Source organism: Leuciscus leuciscus (genome assembly GCF_965113295.1).
Source record: "Leuciscus leuciscus genome assembly, chromosome: 10".
In the NCBI taxonomy this organism is placed as follows: domain Eukaryota; kingdom Metazoa; phylum Chordata; class Actinopteri; order Cypriniformes; family Leuciscidae; genus Leuciscus; species Leuciscus leuciscus.
The window spans coordinates 43847765-43866783 of record NC_138734.1 but is presented as its reverse complement, the minus strand read 5'-3'; the positions used below and the strand labels follow the sequence as shown (position 1 = coordinate 43866783).

The 19019-nt window shown below is 37.9% G+C and overlaps 2 protein-coding genes across 6 annotated transcripts in view; one reads left to right on the top strand and one right to left on the bottom strand.

Annotated features, from left to right (window-relative positions):
• The window catches only part of LOC309507925 (uncharacterized protein), a 267629-nt gene that overhangs the window by 216731 nt on the left and 31879 nt on the right, over nucleotides 1-19019 (top strand). The gene's annotated exons all lie outside the window — the stretch shown is intronic.
• The window catches only part of parp6a (poly (ADP-ribose) polymerase family, member 6a), a 34689-nt gene continuing 17318 nt past the window's right edge, over nucleotides 1649-19019 (bottom strand). For 2 of the 5 annotated variants that reach the window (XM_082182351.1, XM_082182349.1), the window contains exons 11-23: nucleotides 18235-18330; nucleotides 17712-17804; nucleotides 16368-16493; nucleotides 15289-15354; nucleotides 15050-15117; nucleotides 14915-14963; nucleotides 14727-14836; nucleotides 10414-10486; nucleotides 9290-9359; nucleotides 6804-6883; nucleotides 6655-6718; nucleotides 5489-5573; nucleotides 1649-4622 (exon numbers count right to left, since the gene is read on the bottom strand). In XM_082182351.1, the coding sequence (XP_082038477.1) occupies nucleotides 4520-4622; nucleotides 5489-5573; nucleotides 6655-6718; nucleotides 6804-6883; nucleotides 9290-9359; nucleotides 10414-10486; nucleotides 14727-14836; nucleotides 14915-14963; nucleotides 15050-15117; nucleotides 15289-15354; nucleotides 16368-16493; nucleotides 17712-17804; nucleotides 18235-18330 (1083 nt within the window). In that variant the 3' untranslated portion in view covers nucleotides 1649-4519. Of the gene's footprint in view, nucleotides 4623-5488; nucleotides 5574-6654; nucleotides 6719-6803; nucleotides 6884-9289; nucleotides 9360-10413; nucleotides 10487-14726; nucleotides 14840-14914; nucleotides 14964-15049; nucleotides 15118-15288; nucleotides 15355-16367; nucleotides 16494-17711; nucleotides 17805-18234; nucleotides 18331-19019 lie in introns of all 5 variants that reach the window. The other 3 variants (XM_082182347.1, XM_082182350.1, XM_082182348.1) reach the window with 2 other exon arrangements.

Here is a 19019-nt window from a genome sequence, read left to right as displayed (position 1 = left end):
CTTGTGAGTGTGTTGCTGGTCCTGACCTGCCTGTCTGATCTTTATTTCATTACAGTGTGTGTGTTCACTCTCAGAGAGAGAGAGAGAGAGAGAGAGAGAGAGAGACGCAGAAGAAGTGAAACACGAGTGTGAGCGAGAGAGGACTGAGATCACAGCGCTTGAGTTCCCCCTGGTGGAGGTTTTTAATGCTGTTCATAAAGATTCTGTAATCACGAGTATCATCATCATGACTGTGATTGGGCCACGGGTGATCACATGACCGATGTTCTGAACAGCAGGATGACTGTGATTGGGCCACGGGTGATCACATGACCGATGTTCAGAACAGCAGAATGAGTGTCAAAGCAAAACTGCTTTTATACAACAGTTCAATAAACAAGAAGTTAAAATTTAGTTTTATTGTAGACACTAAATGCACAGATATTGTGTTTAATGTTGTTCACTCATTAAAAACAGCTGCAACAAACAAATAAAATAGTGGCCTGGAACTGCTGTACAAACTAATTAGTAAATGATACACACACACACACACATTCTCTCTCTCTCTCTCTCACTCACTCACTCACTCACTCACTCACACACACACACACACACACACACACACACACACACACACACACACACACACACACACACACACACACACACACACATTCTCTCTTTCTCACACACACACACACACACACACATTCTCTCTCTCTCTCACTCACTCACTCACTCACTCACTCACTCACTCACTCACTCACTCACTCACACACACACACACACACACACACACACATTCTCTCTTTCTCACACACACACACACACACACACACACACACTCTCACTCACTCACTCAAACAAACACACACACACACACACATTCTCTCTTTCTCTCACACACACACACTCACTCACTCACTCACTCACACACACACACACACACACACACACACACACACACACACACACACACACACACACTCACTCACTCACTCACTCACACACACACACACACACACACACACACACACACACTCGCACACAAACACACTCACTCTGTCTCAGTGTGTGTATATCTATATATATATATATATTTATAAATATGTAATGTTTACAAACTTTTGTTAGATATAATTCATTTATTTGACAGCACTACTTTATATATAGTATTTTTGACCTAAGAGGCAATGCATTTTTTTCTGTCTTGTTTTAACTTAATTATTTTACAAAGAAAAAGTTCTTTATGAAATCCACTCAAAATTCTTGAGAAAAAATTGTGCATCATCACTCATCAATAAGACGGACACACTCCTGTTGACCAGTCCATGCTCACATTAACCAGTCGCTCACTATCATAATCATACACACACACTTTACAGACTAAACGAATGAAGACTGAACAGCAGAGAGTTTAGGACTTTCTAATCTAATGCTGATGATAACAGAACATTACAGGACACCGGTTAATCACAGACAAACATCTTCCAGATTTACCTCAGGATCCGTTGCATATATGAGTTTGTTGTTGTCCAGGTTTCATTTGTGAAGTTGAAGTGAAGCAAAAGTGCCACCTGATGCAAGAAAGACGTCACTGCATGAAAACAACAACATGTCATAGAGAAATCACATAGAGAGAGAAATTACACATCTAAAAGTTGTGCAAAACTTCCTTTTATTTGTTCTGTTCAGCATTAATTCCACCTGTACAATCGCAGTTCATACAGCATGACCACAGACCAGGAGATCTGACGACCCGGATCCAGAGCGCATCCCAAGCCCTGCTGGAAACATTCCTCCTGTCCAGTCACACAACTCACATATAGATTATTTACAGTGAAGATCTACACCTGACTGTCTCATATCTGACACAGATCCAGAGTCAGACGCAGGCTGTGTCAGTGCAACGCCCTTAAAATCAAGATAAACACCACGAAATACTCACAAACGTTCAAGAGCAACAGAATAAAGTCAAAACACACGAGAAACACCAGCAGTCAAACGTCTGGACACAACAGACTCATGTTTGCAGTTGTCTTGCTCATCCTTCCCTCGGGTCATTTTGACCCCAAACTCATTTTTTAAACAATTTGAATAATTGAGTGTTCATCAGAGGGGTCCAAGACTCTACGACTTTTGTTGCACTTGAACCACAAATATTTAAAAAATAAAAATAAATAAAAATAAAGTAACAAATCCTCCACTCTCGGGTCAATTTGACCCCCTTAGGAATGAATGGAATGTGAGGAATGCTTCAGTACACATAGAAAAACCTAAAAATGCTCAAAATTCAAACTAAAAATGCTTAAACTTTACCAGAAAAATTATTTTATAAAGTCTACATGTGTGTCTGAATGCACACTGAAGAAACTGACTTTAGGACCCAGAGGAACAGCTCATATAGAGCTATAAGGCCATCTAGAGTCATGAAATATCATCTTATATTGTTTATTTTTCCACAAGAGGTCGGCAAAGACTCCCAATGTAAGATATTTAGAGCTGAATTAAAAGGGTTATGCATGAAATTGTGAGTTATTTTGAATTTAAGTTGAAAGAATGTGCTTAAATTACTATTTATTTATCAAATCTAGTCATTTAAAGGTAAATAAAATAGAAAATAAAATAAATTCTCCAAAAAATTTCATTAAAAAATAAAAAAATATGATCAAAATGAAATAAAAGTATTTTTCGGCAGAATCACGCAGGTACTGAGCTCCTCATCCGCTCGCTCTATAACAGTCGGAATATAAACACTTGTTTTAGGCGTGCAGTAGTGATTCAGGATAAGACAAAAACACGGTTGGGAAGATGAATGATGAATCACTCATAAACATTTTCGAAATTTTAAACAAAAAAAAGTTACAGTTGTACATTTACTAACATTAAAGGAGGAACACTGAAAGTGGATCGAGCAGCACAACACACTGTAGCCAATCAGCAGTTAGGAGAGTGTCCACTCATTAGGGGGGAGGAGAATTTGGGGGTGGAGCTATCAATATAGGGGCGTGGTCATTTGGACTAGGGGGCGGGGCATGTTCATCTTGGTGATTGTTTCTCAGAAATCGTTACTGCAGTTTTAACTAATGGAGCTTTGCTGTAAAGTGTTACCCACAATTCATATTTTTTTTATGATATAAATTATTAATTATTTATCCGTGCACATCATTACACTTGAATACATGTGAAAAAGAGATTCTCAACTTTCATTTCATGCCAGCAAGGGTAACACTTCACAATAAGGTTCGTTAGTTAACATTCGTTAATGTATGAACTAACAATGAGCAATATATTAGTTACAGTATTTATTCATCTTTGTTAATGTTAGTTAATAAAAATACAGCTGTTCATTGTTTGTTCATGTTAGTGTTAGCAAATACAACCTTTGATTTTAATAACGCATTAGCAAATGTTGAAATTAATATTAACTAAGATGAATAAATGCTGTAGAAGTCTTCATGTTAACTAATGAACTGTATTTTTAAATGGTTACGCCAGCAAGTTTTCATTCCTGTCACGTTTTGATCCCTAAATCTTTCCCAGACTTCCATGTGTGAGTTTCGATGACTTTACTATCATTATAAAGAGTCAGAATGAAGAATGTCCAAACGTTTGACTGCTATTATCCTACGGCAGACCGACGACGGTAAAGCTTTGTGGAAATGACCCACAAGCCTTCAGGAATGTCTTGAGAACTGACAGCAGAACTAAAAGCCTCTCTGAAACGTCAGCTTTAGTTTGTTCCACATTTTCAGACGATGACATCACTGAATGGCCCTGAACCTCGCGCTTTTCAGTCGGTTCAGAAACGGCGCCATCCAGAAGATAAAAGCATAAAGATGAGTAACGACGTGTCCCTGTCCTCTCATCCGTGATCGGCTCCCCGATAAATCAAGGGCGAGCGCTTGTACGCGTGTAAGCGAACCGAGGAACAAAAGACAAGAAATTGATTTCAGCGGGAAACTCAGAGATAAATACATCTGGGGTATTAATATGTGTCATCATCAGTCAGGAAAAGCAGCAGATAACGCCACACAAACACAATAAGAGTGCACAAAGATTCATCATTTACTATCCAGAGATGGAAAAAAACACGCTCATGTTTATAGATACTCAGTGTGAGAAACAGATTGGAACGGATGTGAAAAAGAGTTGAGAGAAAAAATCTGACAGATGCGAGTTCAGAACAGTTTCATTGGCCGACGGCTCCTCCAATCAGGCGCTTGTCTGCTTGTGACTGACAGCTCTGCGGGAGGTCAACGAGAGAGGTCAGAACGGGTTGTGAGGCGGGGCTTATTGCACTCGATAGAAGCGTGTGTTTTTTGACGGTTTCCTTCTGAACGGAGGGTCGCCAGTCCATCCCACACTGGAAATCCACACCCGCATCATCCCATACTAAAAAGAAAGTATAGATGGAATAGAGTCGAGGAACGACAGCAGGCAGGAGAGAGAGAGAGAGAGAGAGAGGCCGGGTCTTTCTCGGAGTCTGAAGCCCAGAGATGTGTCCGTCTCAAAGCGTCTCTGTAAGAAACCGATCCGTTCAGCTGGAGTAGATCTGGGTGCCGATGACGCGCATGATCTCCTTCTGTATCTTGGGCTCCTGTGTGTTAATGTTAGCATCTCCCACCTGACCGTCCTCGTACCTGAGAGACACACACACCACATTCATATTTCATACCTCTCTAACCTGTGCTTAACTGCAAACGTGAATCTAACTGAAGGACTTTTTTTTGTCGCTATTGGTTTTTTATTTATTTATTTATTTATTTTATTTTATATTTTTATAAAGTTTATTTGTCTGTAAAACTGTAAATACTAGAATAAATATAATAAAAAAATTTTAATAAAAATAATTCATCCAAAAATGATGATGATAGACTGTTGTGGGTGAGCTATTGTATACTAAGTTATTTTTATTAGTGTGCAATGTTTGTTAATGTGCAATAGCACAAATGTGCAATATATTTACATATTATGCAAAATGTAAATCAATCATATTTATCAAACTTCCTGCACATAGTCACCATTTCTGTGCACTTTTTCCCCTTTGCAAGTATCTATAATAATATTGTGTACATACATTATTTTTTGTCAGTGCTTTTTGTACTTCTTTATATATTCTATTTATATTAGTGCTGTCAAATCAATGAATCGCTAATAATCGTATCTAACATAAAAAGTTTGTAAATATATATAAATGTGAGATGTATTCTATGTACTTTATATAATTTTAATTTTGACCATTATTTTTTCTTTCTTGTTTTTTCATGATATTGAATACATTTTCCAGTGATCTCGATATAAGTTGATTTCTCGTGATATTGAAAACAAAACTCAACATAATAAAAACGAGATCATCAGAAAACAAAGTTTGTCATGTTGTGTCGAGTTTTGTTGAATCAAGATCATGAGAAAACATGTTTCATGTCGAGATCACAAGGAAATGAGAAAAGGACAACAGTGCATGGCCTCTCAGGGCTTCCGTAGATTCTCTGGCTCAGACACTCACACGAAGAAGAAGCGCGTGCAGACGTGGTCCGACACCGGACACACCCAGATGTTCCCGTGCTTCTGAAGGTCTTTTGATGTGATCACTGCGACGGGGAAACAGATGTTCACACCAGGGTTATCATCGTTAACTAAAACTATTCAAAACATTTCTGTTCATTGATATCAAGCTGAAGTAAAATAAAATGTAAATATTAGTTGAAAAATAAACTGACATAGGTTTAAAATTATTAACTGGCAATAAATAAAAATGAAAACAAATAAAAAAAATTATTTCAAAAAATTGAAATAAATTAAACCTAAATAGCAATATAAAAAAAAATAGCACATAATGAAATTAATTACACAAAATTAACTAAAATTTACACGAAAACTATAAAAATAAAAGCTAAAACACTTTTCATGTGTGAATTTTGGTTGAGATCCAGGTTTTAAGAGAACAAAAGTCATTTATTCAGTATATCTTTTTTTTTTCTTTCTCTGACCAAAATGTATCAAACAAACCATCACATGATGTTTCTGTTTTACCGGTTTTACCTGTGTTAGATCTCGTCTCAGTTGTCATGGTTTCGAAGTATGTTTGCATTTGTTTCCATAGCTACTCATTGATTAATCCCACCTGCTCCTTGTTTTCTCCCTCCCTTTAGGGTCCGTTTACAGGACAACAATGTACAAAAACAGAAATGTTTTCAACGTTTTTGAAACAATCCCATTCCCTCTAAAAACGCTGTATTATTCATGCCAGGCCAGTAGATGGCGATGTCACTTTGTAAAGAAACATTACGCGCCTACAGACTGAACGCATGACAACAAATTTCCACAAATTCATGTTTTTGCTAGTTTACATGGAGACGATAACAGTATCATTTTCAAAAACCTGCACTTTAAAACCTGTTTTCAAAAGTTTGCATCCAATTGTCGTGTAAATGAACGGTCAAAAGGAATAAAAAGATGACTATTTTAGTTGAAAACGGTGTCGTGTAAACGGCCCCTTACTCTGTGTGTATATACAGTATTATCCCTCAATCTCAGTCGGTTCTCATCGATGTTTAGTTGGTTGTGTTTGTTATTCTGGTGTAAGTTGTGAATAAAAGTGACAGATCCTGCCTCAACTCTCGTTACTGAAACCAGCTGTGACACAAACACTGTGAGATCCAGATGTTTTACCTTCACAAAGAGCGATGCAGTTTAAATTCCTGCTCTGGAGGAAACGCGACTGTATCGGGCGACTCTGTGGAAAGACAAACAACACACACATTAATATCTGTGACGGGACGATGAGCACAGAGTTTAAACATGAGACGTCACTGCCGTACCTGTGGCATTGTGTTCATCCGGTTATAGCGTAGGACTAGCTCATCTTTGGTGGGCATGCGATGCTGTCCTTTCCCCATTCCTAAAACACACACACACACACACACAGAAATATAATACATCTATGAGACTACATTTTATCTTCTGCACATCCCTTTTCCAGTGAAATGATGAAGCCAGACAGAACCGAATCGGCCCGTGTTAACATTGACTAACACCGTGTCCTAACTACACACACTGTGACGCTGTGACGCGTGATAAAAGGTTCTTCTCCATGTTAATCAGAGTGTGTGTCCTATCCAGCCGCGACGGTGTCACGCGACGATTCTAGTTTAGAAATGGTTTCTATTTTTCTGCGACGTCGCGCTGGAACAACAAACACAAAGATGATAATCTCAGGCGCTGTTTATGTGCTTTATTTAATGTTAAAAGCGAGTCATGTGACTTTGAATATCATTTAGTGCTCCAGCTTTGTGGCTGTAAAAGCAACAGTGGATAATTCACCTCAGATCTTGAAATTAAACAATTGGAAACAAGAACGTTCAAACTGTGAACAAACAAGTGTATTATTTGTGCCGCGAGAATCCGCCCACACGCTCTTCTGATTGGCTGTGGCTTTGAGAGATTTTGTCCTGGATCTTCTTTGCTAGAAGCGCGTTGGTTTTCCTCCTGCAGGATTTTGTTGTTGGTTATTTTTCTATTTTTTGCAAGATGTGAGATTGAGACGACTGGCATGTGTTTGTGCTCGGCAAAAATCATGTTGTTAGTCAATCTGACTTTGTCTCTTTTTCCAGTAAAAATATCTAAACAGTTGTAAGACTGAAAATACTGGTTGAGGCCTGATTTATGGGACAAAAGGGCCCTGCTGGCTGATTAACATTTGACCTCCCCCAATACAGCCTTTCTTCCTCTCAGAAACTAGGAACTCACACAAGAACATGGTTTAATGTGAATATTCAACATTGACTGTTATGTTTTTGGTGTCATTTGAAATGTCTCAAAGTGAGTGGTACAGATATCTCATATCCAGATAGATAAAATAAAAGGAAATAAGGTTTATAGAAGTTCATAGAAAACTGGTTTAGAGATAAGGCAACCCCCCTTCTGTGGGATAGAAGCCATTTGAGGGTGGTCTCACCCCATCCCCCTTGTCACCTGGTCAGAGGATAAAGGAAGGTGTTCTGGCTCTCTCTGTCGCTTCTTCTTGGCTGGACGTGGAATTGGATAGGTGGTTTCGCTCTCTCTCTCTCTCTCTCTCTCTCTCTCCCTCTCTCTTTCTCTCTCTCTCTCTCTCAGGTCAAGCTGGGTAAGACTATTTGATGTAACCAATGTATAACCATGTTTTAGATATTTGAATTGATTGTGGAATTGATCTCTGATATCTGAAATATTAAATTGTTACATATGATTATTATAACTGATTTTGACATTGTTCATTTAATGGTTAAAGGAATAGTCAAACATTCGTTCACTTTTAGTGAGGCACAGATATTATTAAAACCTTTCATTTATGGAGTCAGATGAATTAACGAGTGAGTACATGATTAATGTATTGCAAATTTAACCAACCAATACTTTGCATGAGTGAGGACAGAACACGTGACAACCTTCCCCGTGTATTGGCGAACCGGCAGATTGGGCCAATATAGCGGGCCTTACACAGTCTTGAAACAAAATACATTTACTTGAGTAGCAGCATTGCATGAGACTGTAACATTAGCTCATAGAAAATTAATCTGATGGGTTTTTTTTTATTAATTTTTTTATTGGTAAATTATTTATTCCTTGTTTGACGTGGGGGAAAATTAACAAACGGTAAAGTGGATTAGGCTTAAAACTAAAAAATATAAAGAAAAATGAACATTAGAGAAAAATATCTTTTCACTGAATAAAAATCTTCCTCAGTGTTTCTGTCTTGTTTTCCAGTACAAATATCTAAACATTGTTAAATCAAGAAACATTTACTGGAGAAGCAAAATTACAGAAGATCTTGCTTCAAAAGGATTTCTGAATAAAATGTCTCAAAAATTATGTTTATGCTTAAAACAAGAACACATTTTTTTTTCTTTCAAGTAAACAAAACTTAATTTTCCTTCTCCAGTAAATACATCTTGATTTAAGAATATTTAGATGTTTGTATTGGAAAACAAGACTAAAACGCAGAGGAAGAAAATATTTTTTTTACAGTGTATCTTGCACTAATTTGCTTCTCGGGTACATGCATTTAGTTTTAAATATACTTTCACTGAAAAACAAGACCAAATACTGATGAAGAGAATGATTTTGAGCGGTGTGGAAAAGCAAAACCAGTCCATAACAAAAAAATCACATTATTGAATCAAAAAGACTGCATTAAAATCAAAGCATGCACAACAAAACATTCAAATGGATCAGAAAGCAAAAACTGATGTGTTTGTTACAGAGAGAGAGAGAGACTGAGATGTGAAATCTACAGCGAACACACGGAAGACGCAGGTTTGGATCGTACCTGAATATCCAAAGGAAATACTGGATATGGGGCTCAGATAGATGCCCTTCCCATACGCTGCTCCATGCAGCTTTGATGAAAGAGAACAACAGGAGGAGAGAGTTGCTGTTTTATTGCGGTGAACCGAGAAGAACAACAAACAGAGAGCAAACGCACAACTCTGACATCATCACAGATGCATGAGGTGATGCATTCTGGCCAATTACAGCCAAGAATGAAAAGAAAAGCATCATGTGAAATGGAGTAAAGCATGAGGAACGAGTGATGCTCAGGAAGAAGATGAATGATGATGATGATGATGAAGGATTCCAGTGAAGACAAGGATACATGAACATGAGTTATGAACGAGAGTTTACAGCTGTGAGACTGAGGTCGTCCTTCAAGGAGAAAAATATGACGTCAACAAGCAACAGAAGACATGGAGATGATCGACATGGCATTGAGGATGGACAGATGTTATAACAACAGATCATTCCAGGAGGATTCTGTTGTTGAACACAAACCTCATTAAACTCTCATTTTCTGCCAATGGGGTAATAAACATTATAATTTCTTGTCATTTTACTTATCTAGTAAATGCTTCTTGATTTAAGATTTTTTAGATGCTTAGACTGGAAACAAGACAAAAATACTAAGTAAGAAAAGCATTTTTTGCAGTGTAACTTATTTTTCTGACCCCATTGGCAGATATCTTTGTTGTTTTAAACAAAGTTTTTTTTTTTTTTTTTTGATATGGACCCGAGTCTGAAATAAGTTTCAAGTTAAGTCACTTAATTTTGATCAGTGTCTCAGAAAACAAGACTTCCTAACTCACGTCGTTTTGCTTCGCAAGTGTAAATGTATCTTGATTTAGAATGTTTAGATGTTTGTACTGGTTTCACTTACTACTCTTTAAGATTGCAACAATGTAGCAGATTAATGTTTCAAATGTTGCATTTCGTTTCACATACTACTCTTTAAGACTGCAACAATGTAGCAGATTAATGTTTCAAATGTTAATGTTAATCACACACCATCTATTCTTTAACAAAGGAAGTAGAACTGTGGCTGATGAAGCAGTCTGGACATGAACTGTCCAATCAGGAGACGAGTCTGAGATCAGCTGACTGATGTAATTTACATACCTGCAGTTTAGTATAAGAGGCATTGACCAGTCCGTTTCTCAGAACCGAGTGCCAGTTCTCAATATGGGAACCACTAGAGAGAGAGAGAGTGAGAGAAATATAGCAGTAAGTAAATGTTACGATGCTCAATATTAATTTGGAGGCGGATGATAAAAAAAGGTTTTAAAAAAAAATCCCACAGACCACAATATCACAGAGTCCAGATGGGTGCAAAACTACAAGCAACAACACCTTGCGACTGCATAGCAGACGTCCTAGTATCATAGTTGTAAGTTTTGCACCACTCACATTTCAGATTCACATTTTCATTTCAGTTTTATAAATGTGCCAAAAAATTCTGATGATCTGCACATGATGATGCAACATCAGCGGAGGTTTGATAAATCTGGCACAGGCGTATTTTTAACCAGCCGTCTGGAGATATTTCTGCAGCTTGAAAGAGTTACGCTAGTCTTTTGTCGGCTGTTTTTGGAAGACTTTTATAAACGTGGAAATGTGTCGACCGAAATAACTCAAAAAGCACAGAAATAGCACCCAAAAAAACTGAAGCGTTGTCCTGGCATGTTTATATTTAGACCACCTGGATTACAATCAAATGTATATAAAGTCTACACCCAAAATAAACCTGTTGTTATTTTCAATCCTCCTGATGTTATTTACCGGCGGTCTGTCAGGAACATGTCATTGTGCTCTGAATAGTCACATGATCAACGACTTATAAATCTGAGTTCTTGGCAGATTTAAATGAATAGGGAACAAAAACTCACATTTTTGTTCTTAACCTACAACCAATAAACTGAATCGAACCTGATTATATTAAAAAAATGCACATTATTGCAAGATTTTACTTGCTGAATCCAATCAAATTAGAGAATAAAACTAAAGCCAGAACTGCATTTAATGTGTTTAAAACTCATTTTCATGCTGTTCAGTTTATGTTGGAAAATTGGTCTCTCTCAATACACGGGATTTGCTGATTTCATGCAAAATGCCATAAACATAAGTTTTTGTTGTTTTTCTAATTCTGGCAGAAATGATTAGAGAGAAATAAACAAGGTTGTTGCCTTTAAAATGTTACATTACATCAAATTTAAAGCTTTTTAAGACCTAATTTAAGACCACTTTAAATGAGAATTAAGACTTTTTTGTACCTTTTTATGGCCTTAAATAAAATGGCCTTAAATGGCCTTTTTATGGCCTTAAATTTGCAGCAGCCATATCACCCTGTAGCCCAAGACTGGTTGCCCACTGAAGCTAAGCAGGGCTGAGCCTGGTTAGTACCTGGATGGGAGACCTCCTGAGAAAACCAGGTTGCTACTGGAAGAGGTGTTAGTGAGGCCAGCAGGGGGCGCTCACCCTGTGGTCTGTGTGGGTCCTAACGCCCCAGTATAGTGACGGGGACACAATACTGCCAAAAGAGCACCGTCCTTCGGATGAGACGTTAAACCGAGGTCCTGACTCTCTTTGGTCATTAAAAATCCCAGGATGTCCTTCGAAAAAGAGTAGGGGTGTAACCCCGGCATCCTGGCCAAATTTGCCCAGTGGCCTCTGTCCATCATGGCCTCCTAATCATCCTCATATACTGATTGGCTTCATCGCTCTGTCTCCTCTCCACCAGTAAGCTGGTGTGTGGTGGGCGTTCTGGCGCAATATGGCTGCCGTCGCATCATCCAAGTGGATGCTGCACATTGGTGGTGGTTGAGGAGATTCCCCCCTTCTATGTAAAGCGCTTTGAGGTCTCAGAAAAAGCGCTATATAAATGTAAAGAATTATTTATTATTATAAATATGATACAACTGAATTCAGTTTAATTATTACCTTTTCATCAACTTACAAACCACCTGCAGTTTCTTCAAACCCTGACTTTAATGCACTTAATTTTGTAAATTTTTTCTCATTGTATTTTTATATCACTACAATACAAGATTATCCTGTTCAAATCTGTGATAAACAAGTTAAGGCTAAGAGTAAGGTTAAAGTCCCCCTGTAGTCAATCATCTTATCCCTTTAAACTCATATTTGATCACCGAAATGACATATTTTAAAGTTTTTTCCTGCAAAAAAACTATTCATGCCTTGAAATATCTTGAATGTAACTCGACAGCCTTGCCTCATTTAGTATGCGCGGTGCTATGAATATGCAAATGAGCCCCGCCTCCACTCACTCACTCAGTTCAGAGATCCACTGGTTGACGATCACACGTTGATCTGATTGGTTACAAGGTAGTTTGTGACGTCAGAAACACCAGCGATTTCAAAGCGTGTGTTTGAGACTGTCTTTGGTTCACTGCAGTTTTAAGGAGGAAATACTCAGCAATGCTGTCGACTTATGAACTTACACATGGTTTGTCTTAAAGCAGATTAAAAACACCACATAGACACATAAACTACATTAAAAGCTTGAGTTTCACCACAGGGGGACTTTAAAACTTTTCTTATACCTGAATTTAAGACTTTGTAAAGACCGGGAACCCCGGTTATACTGCAAGCGGCAATGATGCAACATGCCATATTCAGTAAATCTGTAGTTTGTTGGACTGCACTGCTTGCCTTCAATGAAGACAGTTGTGTTCATAATGATGAAAGTGTTGTAGTTTGTTGCATGCAGTGAGTGCCGACGATCTGATGTGATCGCCTCTGACATGTGCCTGATTCTCTGTGACGTGTGTCCGTGTGCTTCTGCGGGACACTCGCTACGTTTACATGCAACCAAATAATCCGTTAGTAATCGGATTGACGCTCAATCGGACTGAAAAGCCTTCATGTAAACGCCTTAATCGATCCGATTGAGCTCGATCCGAATGAAATTTCGGTTTATTCCTTTTCTAATCCGATCGAGAGAACATGTAAACACTTGATCGGATTGAACATCCGAAACTGAAAGGGCTGCGCACGTGCAATGATGTAGAAATAGCGTAATGACGTGTGACACGAGGAACGAGCTGTTCTTCCTGTTGAATAAAGTGTCGTATAAATGAGTGTCTCGTCGTTCTAAAATTGGAGCAGGACGACGTCCCATCAGTCCTTGTTTCGGTTTCTCATCCACAGACGACTGGTTTTGGGCATTTTTACTGCGTGATAAATATAAGCAGCAGCAGCACAACGGTTCATGTGCTCATCGTCTCCAAATTATGACCAGCAATGGATAAATATTAAGTCTGCAGTTTAAGGCGACTACAGGTGAATAGGGTAAAAAAAAATAACTAGCAGATATCACCATGAAACTTTCCCAGTTCATTACCTACATTAAGATGAGAAAACAATGTATTACAAGTTTTCTGTAATTTAATGTTTAAATATGCAAATGAGGCAATATTTAATTAAATATGCGCTAATTTGCATATATATATAAAAAAAACTAAATCTGAGTATTGGATAAAGCCAGGTTAAAAAAATTTTTTGCATTGTGTTCACATATTAGATGGGGGGAAAAATTGAGGGATTTATGGATATCTACTTTTGTTATCCTGTAAATCAGAATATACTGTCAATAACCTTAAACAATTTATTTTCGTCATGTTTTTTGGAATAAAATGTTATATAAATCAGGCTAGGAATAATATATTTACAAATCCCTCAGTAAATGTCTTCATAATATAACTAGGTACAAGACTGGAGAGTTTGGCGTATATCGGTGCGACTGAAGTGGAGATTTCGGACTTGGAGAATGAGGGAAAAGTCATTTTGAGAAAACGGGCTTTAAAGATTTATCATCAGCCAATGAGATTGCGCATTCAGCCCTTTTACTTTCACGATTGGTTACTGATAAAAAGGAAATGACCATATTTGGATCCGACAGCATTGTACAGGAGAGAGAGAGAGCTTTCCAGCGGTGTGTGTGATGACAGGGAGCAGACAGAGATCGCGGAGCAGCGGGAGGATTAAGAACGACAACTTTTGTTGAATGTATGAGAAATCTACAGACGCAAACAGACAAAGTGTAGTCAAATAAAGACCTAAATGTGTATTTCAGACTTTTTTTGTATTTCAAGTCTGAAAGAATACATGTTATTGATGACAAATATCCAAAAATCTCAAAATTGACCAGTAAAAAAACCCCCGATGTTTTTGCCTGCCGTGTCTCGCCTTAAAACAAATAAAGAACCAATGCATGAGAATAGTTATTATGTGCTAACACCAGGAAACTCTATATATTCCTGCAGAGTGCGCATGTCAAAAAATCGATCCGATTTGAAGCTTGTGACATATAAACGCGCACATCAACCCGATCACATGTTTAGCGTTCATGTTCGTAATGACTTCAGTCCGACTGAAACACAAGCTGTGCATGTCTAGCAGCCACCGGGACTCACTGGAAGGCGAAGGTGCTGCCGTAGAGTTTCTTTGCGGTGCGAAACCGAGCTTCTTTGGCCGGCGGACTGCTCAACAGCAGGAACTGGTGCGACGTGTGCATGAACTTCAGCTGCTGTACACAGACAGAAACACAGATGAGCAAAGACAAGCCTTTCAATGCAAAGCTGTTCATAAGTGTTCATCTTACCCTACTGAGCGGCAGCTTCACAATATGAGACCGGTTACTGGATATAATCCTGCAGAGAGAGATGAGGTGAACACAATAAACACACTTACTGTGGTAAAATCACTGTAATGCCTGGCCTGTGCCTGATTAACTCACCACTGCAGTAACGGATGAGCCAGAGGATCCAGTTTATCCATCTGTTTCTTTATTTCCAGATACGAGCCCTGAGAATACAAGAGCAGTTACAGCAAAACAGCCTCTGATTACTCATTTATCAGTATCATATATATATATATAACGTTGTGGAAAAGATTTGTTGTAGAGATTTAAGCACAATAAAACCAGATGAATCATGAAATATTATTAGACGTCTCTGTTCAACATGATTTCTGTACCTGCGTCATTTCCCGAATAGACATCACACTGTCTAAAGCTTTCTGCAGACGCTCATAATTCTTCTTCTGTTCGGCACAGGAGCAGTACAATAATCACACATACACACACACACACACACACACACACACGAACACACACGAACACACACGAACACACACGAACACACACACACACACACACACACACACACACACACACACACACACACACACACACACACACACACACACACACACACAGACACACACAGACACACACACAAGAAAGGAGAGATTGATGCTGGTTAAACGTACAGTTTTTTTAATAATTTAATTGTAAACAAAAAATATTTTCTTAATATTTTTGTCTTATTTTGTATTTTGTCCTTTGCATTTTTGAATAAAGACAGATTTACTCAAGAGGCAAAAAATCTTCAGATATTAAAAATGCATTAAAACTAAGCGAGACAAAATCTGTGCGTGGGGTCAGAAACATCTCAGATCAGAGGGAAAGCAAGATTAGTGTTCTCCCCCCGAGGACAGATCTTTCTCTTGTTTTCTGGAGTATAAACCAAGGAAAACATCGGAAAACAAGACTTGATCTCTGACTCTTTTGTACTGAAAAAGACAAAATGCAAAATAAGACATCAGTGCATTATAAACATGCGGCCGGCTAATGATGCTTTCAGTAACACTTTACAATCAGGTTCATTAGTTAACATTAATATATTAACTAACATGAACTAACCATGAGCAATACATTTGTTACTGTACTTATTCATCTTTGTTAATATTAGTTAATAAAAATACAGCTGTTCATTGTTTGTTCATGTTAGTTCACAGTGCATTAACTAATGTTAACAAGATTTTATGTTAACTAATAAAGTATTAGAAAATGTTGAAATTAACATTAACAAAAATTAATAAATGCTGTATAAGTGGTGCAGTTCATTATTAGTTCATGCTAACTAATGAAGTTAACTAATGAACCTTACTGTAAAGTGTTACCAGTGTTACTAATTCTGTAACTCTACATCTATACCGACTGAACAACAGCAGAATGACCAACAGCTCATGTGCGTGTGAGTAGAGACGGTCACCTTGGGGTTGAAGGCGAGTGTTTTGGGGTCATTGGGGTCGACCACAGACGGGTACGGCTCAAAGATGATGCTCTTACGGGGCGACTCGAGGGCGGCTCGACACATGGCCACCAGCAGGTCCACCACCTGAACACACACACAGCTAATGCTAGAGGAGCAACGGATCGCAGCTGATCGTGATGTGTCCGGATCAGGCCTCAGGGTTCGGCACGCATGTGATCCGTGGATTAACTGCTAAATTTAACCATCATAGAGTGAAAGTTTATCATTTGGACGTGTTTTGTTTTGCCGATTTACACATTCAAACTATTTTAAACGCGGAAGAAGAGCCGAAAAGAAAGAGAGAGAGAGAGAGAGAGAGAGCGAGAGAGAGAGAGAGAGAGAGAGAGAGAGAGAGAGATAGCGCTCGAACACCGAATTGATTCCTCTTTCGCGTTTTCTTGCCCTTGAACGCACACATGCACACAAAATGATGTCTGAATGCCCGTCTCGGCAAGTTTTCTCTCGGTTATGTCATGAATGAACAGTTGAGAAAGAAACCGGATGTGTGTCAGTTTCTTCGGTCTTAAAGTGACAGTAGCCTAATATTCCTGCTGTCGTCTGTGTCATTAATGTTAATAAAACAACAAAATACAGCTTTAACGAAGATTAACCTAAATTTCATTTCTTCAGTGACAAATAGTGTTATTTTACATTTAGGCTTAATTATTAATTCCTGTACCTGAACATTACTGTTAGACTTTATAACGTTGTTATTTAGTATTCATCTCTGCTTGTAATTTGTGTATTTGTTCTTATTTTATTACTGACTGTTCACTCGTCTCTAATAATATTTGAACTGTGTCAGTTAGGCTAGTAGTTTTTGCTGTGGTATCGAAGAACTTCAAGTGAGTTTTAAGTAATAAATGAAAAGCAAAATTAAAATAACCCCCCCCCCCCCCCCCATATATATATATGAAAAGTTCAGATGCAAAAGCCTCTAAGTGCCATCTGAAATTTTCTTCTAGAATGATCTTTTTTATAAAGCTTGTATATTTAAGTGAATTAATTTTACTTAAATGACAATTAAAAGGTAATTTTCATTACCATTTAAGTGAAATTATTGAAATTAAATATGCGAGCTTGATAAAAATCATTCTAGAAGAAAATTTCAGATGGCACGTTGCATCTGAACTCTTCATATACTGTATAGATTTTTTTTTTTGCTGATATGAAAAATGATCCGATCCGTGGCACAAAAACCATAAATAAGCCGAACCGTGAGTTTTGTGATCCGTTGCACCACAATCAAATATCATCTAGAGAAACCTCAGCAAGAAACAGATAAATGAGACACACACACACCTCAGCGCCAGTGGCAACCTCCTCCGCCGCTCCAGACATCACACCCAGTGTGTAGAACGAGAACACACACAGCTCTCGCGTGCACACCGCGGGCTGGCGGGAAAAACAACCAATCATGAGCCATTAAAAGATTTCTCAAGTACATGCATCTTGATTTCTGGTGCTTTTCACATGACGCTCAAAACGACGAATTTTTTATTTTATGAAATATGAAATTCATGTAATATATTTTAGTATATTACCAATGAATACCGAAAATGGCACAAATATTGAGAACGAACTCCAAATCAAAGACCCTTAGGGGAAAAAAAATACAATTTAATAAAAAATATTATTGAAATCCATACAGAAAATAATTTATCTATCTATAAAAATAAATAAAATAATAATCTTTCCTTAAGGGTCTTTGATTTGGAGTTCAATTAGGAAGCATTTTTGTTTGCTCTGAAATGTTTGTACTGGAAAACAAGACTGAGTAAAATAAATACTGAGTAAGAACATGATTTCCTGCAGTCAGATTCACCTTCAGCATGGATCCGTTCTGAAAGACGTGCTGCTCATCACAGACCACACAGTATTCGTTCAGCGTGGGGATCCGCTGCTCAGAGTACTTCATTATCTTACAGAGAGAAGAGAGGAGACAGTCAGAGGAAGTGCTGAGCGGATGTGATCCACCGGCAGAGGAAGATCCAGGGGGATAATGGAGCGTCGTGCGTCTGCTGTGTCACATGGCTGGAGGACTGCGGTCATGAGCCAAACAAACTAACACTGCATTAGGACACATGTGTTTTTATACTGCTGCATTGTTGAACTGTTTGATGTATTAATCCAAAGAAGCTTATTTCTTGTTAATGATAATTTAGATGCTGATTGGTCACTCCAGTGTTCCAGCTGTGCTAAAACACACAAAACACAAAGTACCGTTCAACAGTTTGGAGTCGGTAGGATTTAAGAAGTCTCTTCTGCTCACCAAAGCTGCGTTAATATAATCAAAAATACAATACAAAATTTGATATATTATTACAGTTTAAAATAAGTGTTTTCTATGTGAATATATAGTAAAGTGTAATTTATTCCTGTGATCAAAGCTGGATTTTCAGCATCATTACTCCAGTCTTCAGTGTCACATGATCCTTCAGAAATCACTCTAATATGATGATTTGATGCTCAAGAAACATTTATGATTATTATCAATGTTGAAAACAGTTGATCTGCCTCATATTTTTGTGGTTCTGTCACTTTTGATCAATGTAATGCATCCGTGATGAATAAAAGTATTTATTTTATTAAAAATAAACCAGCTACTGC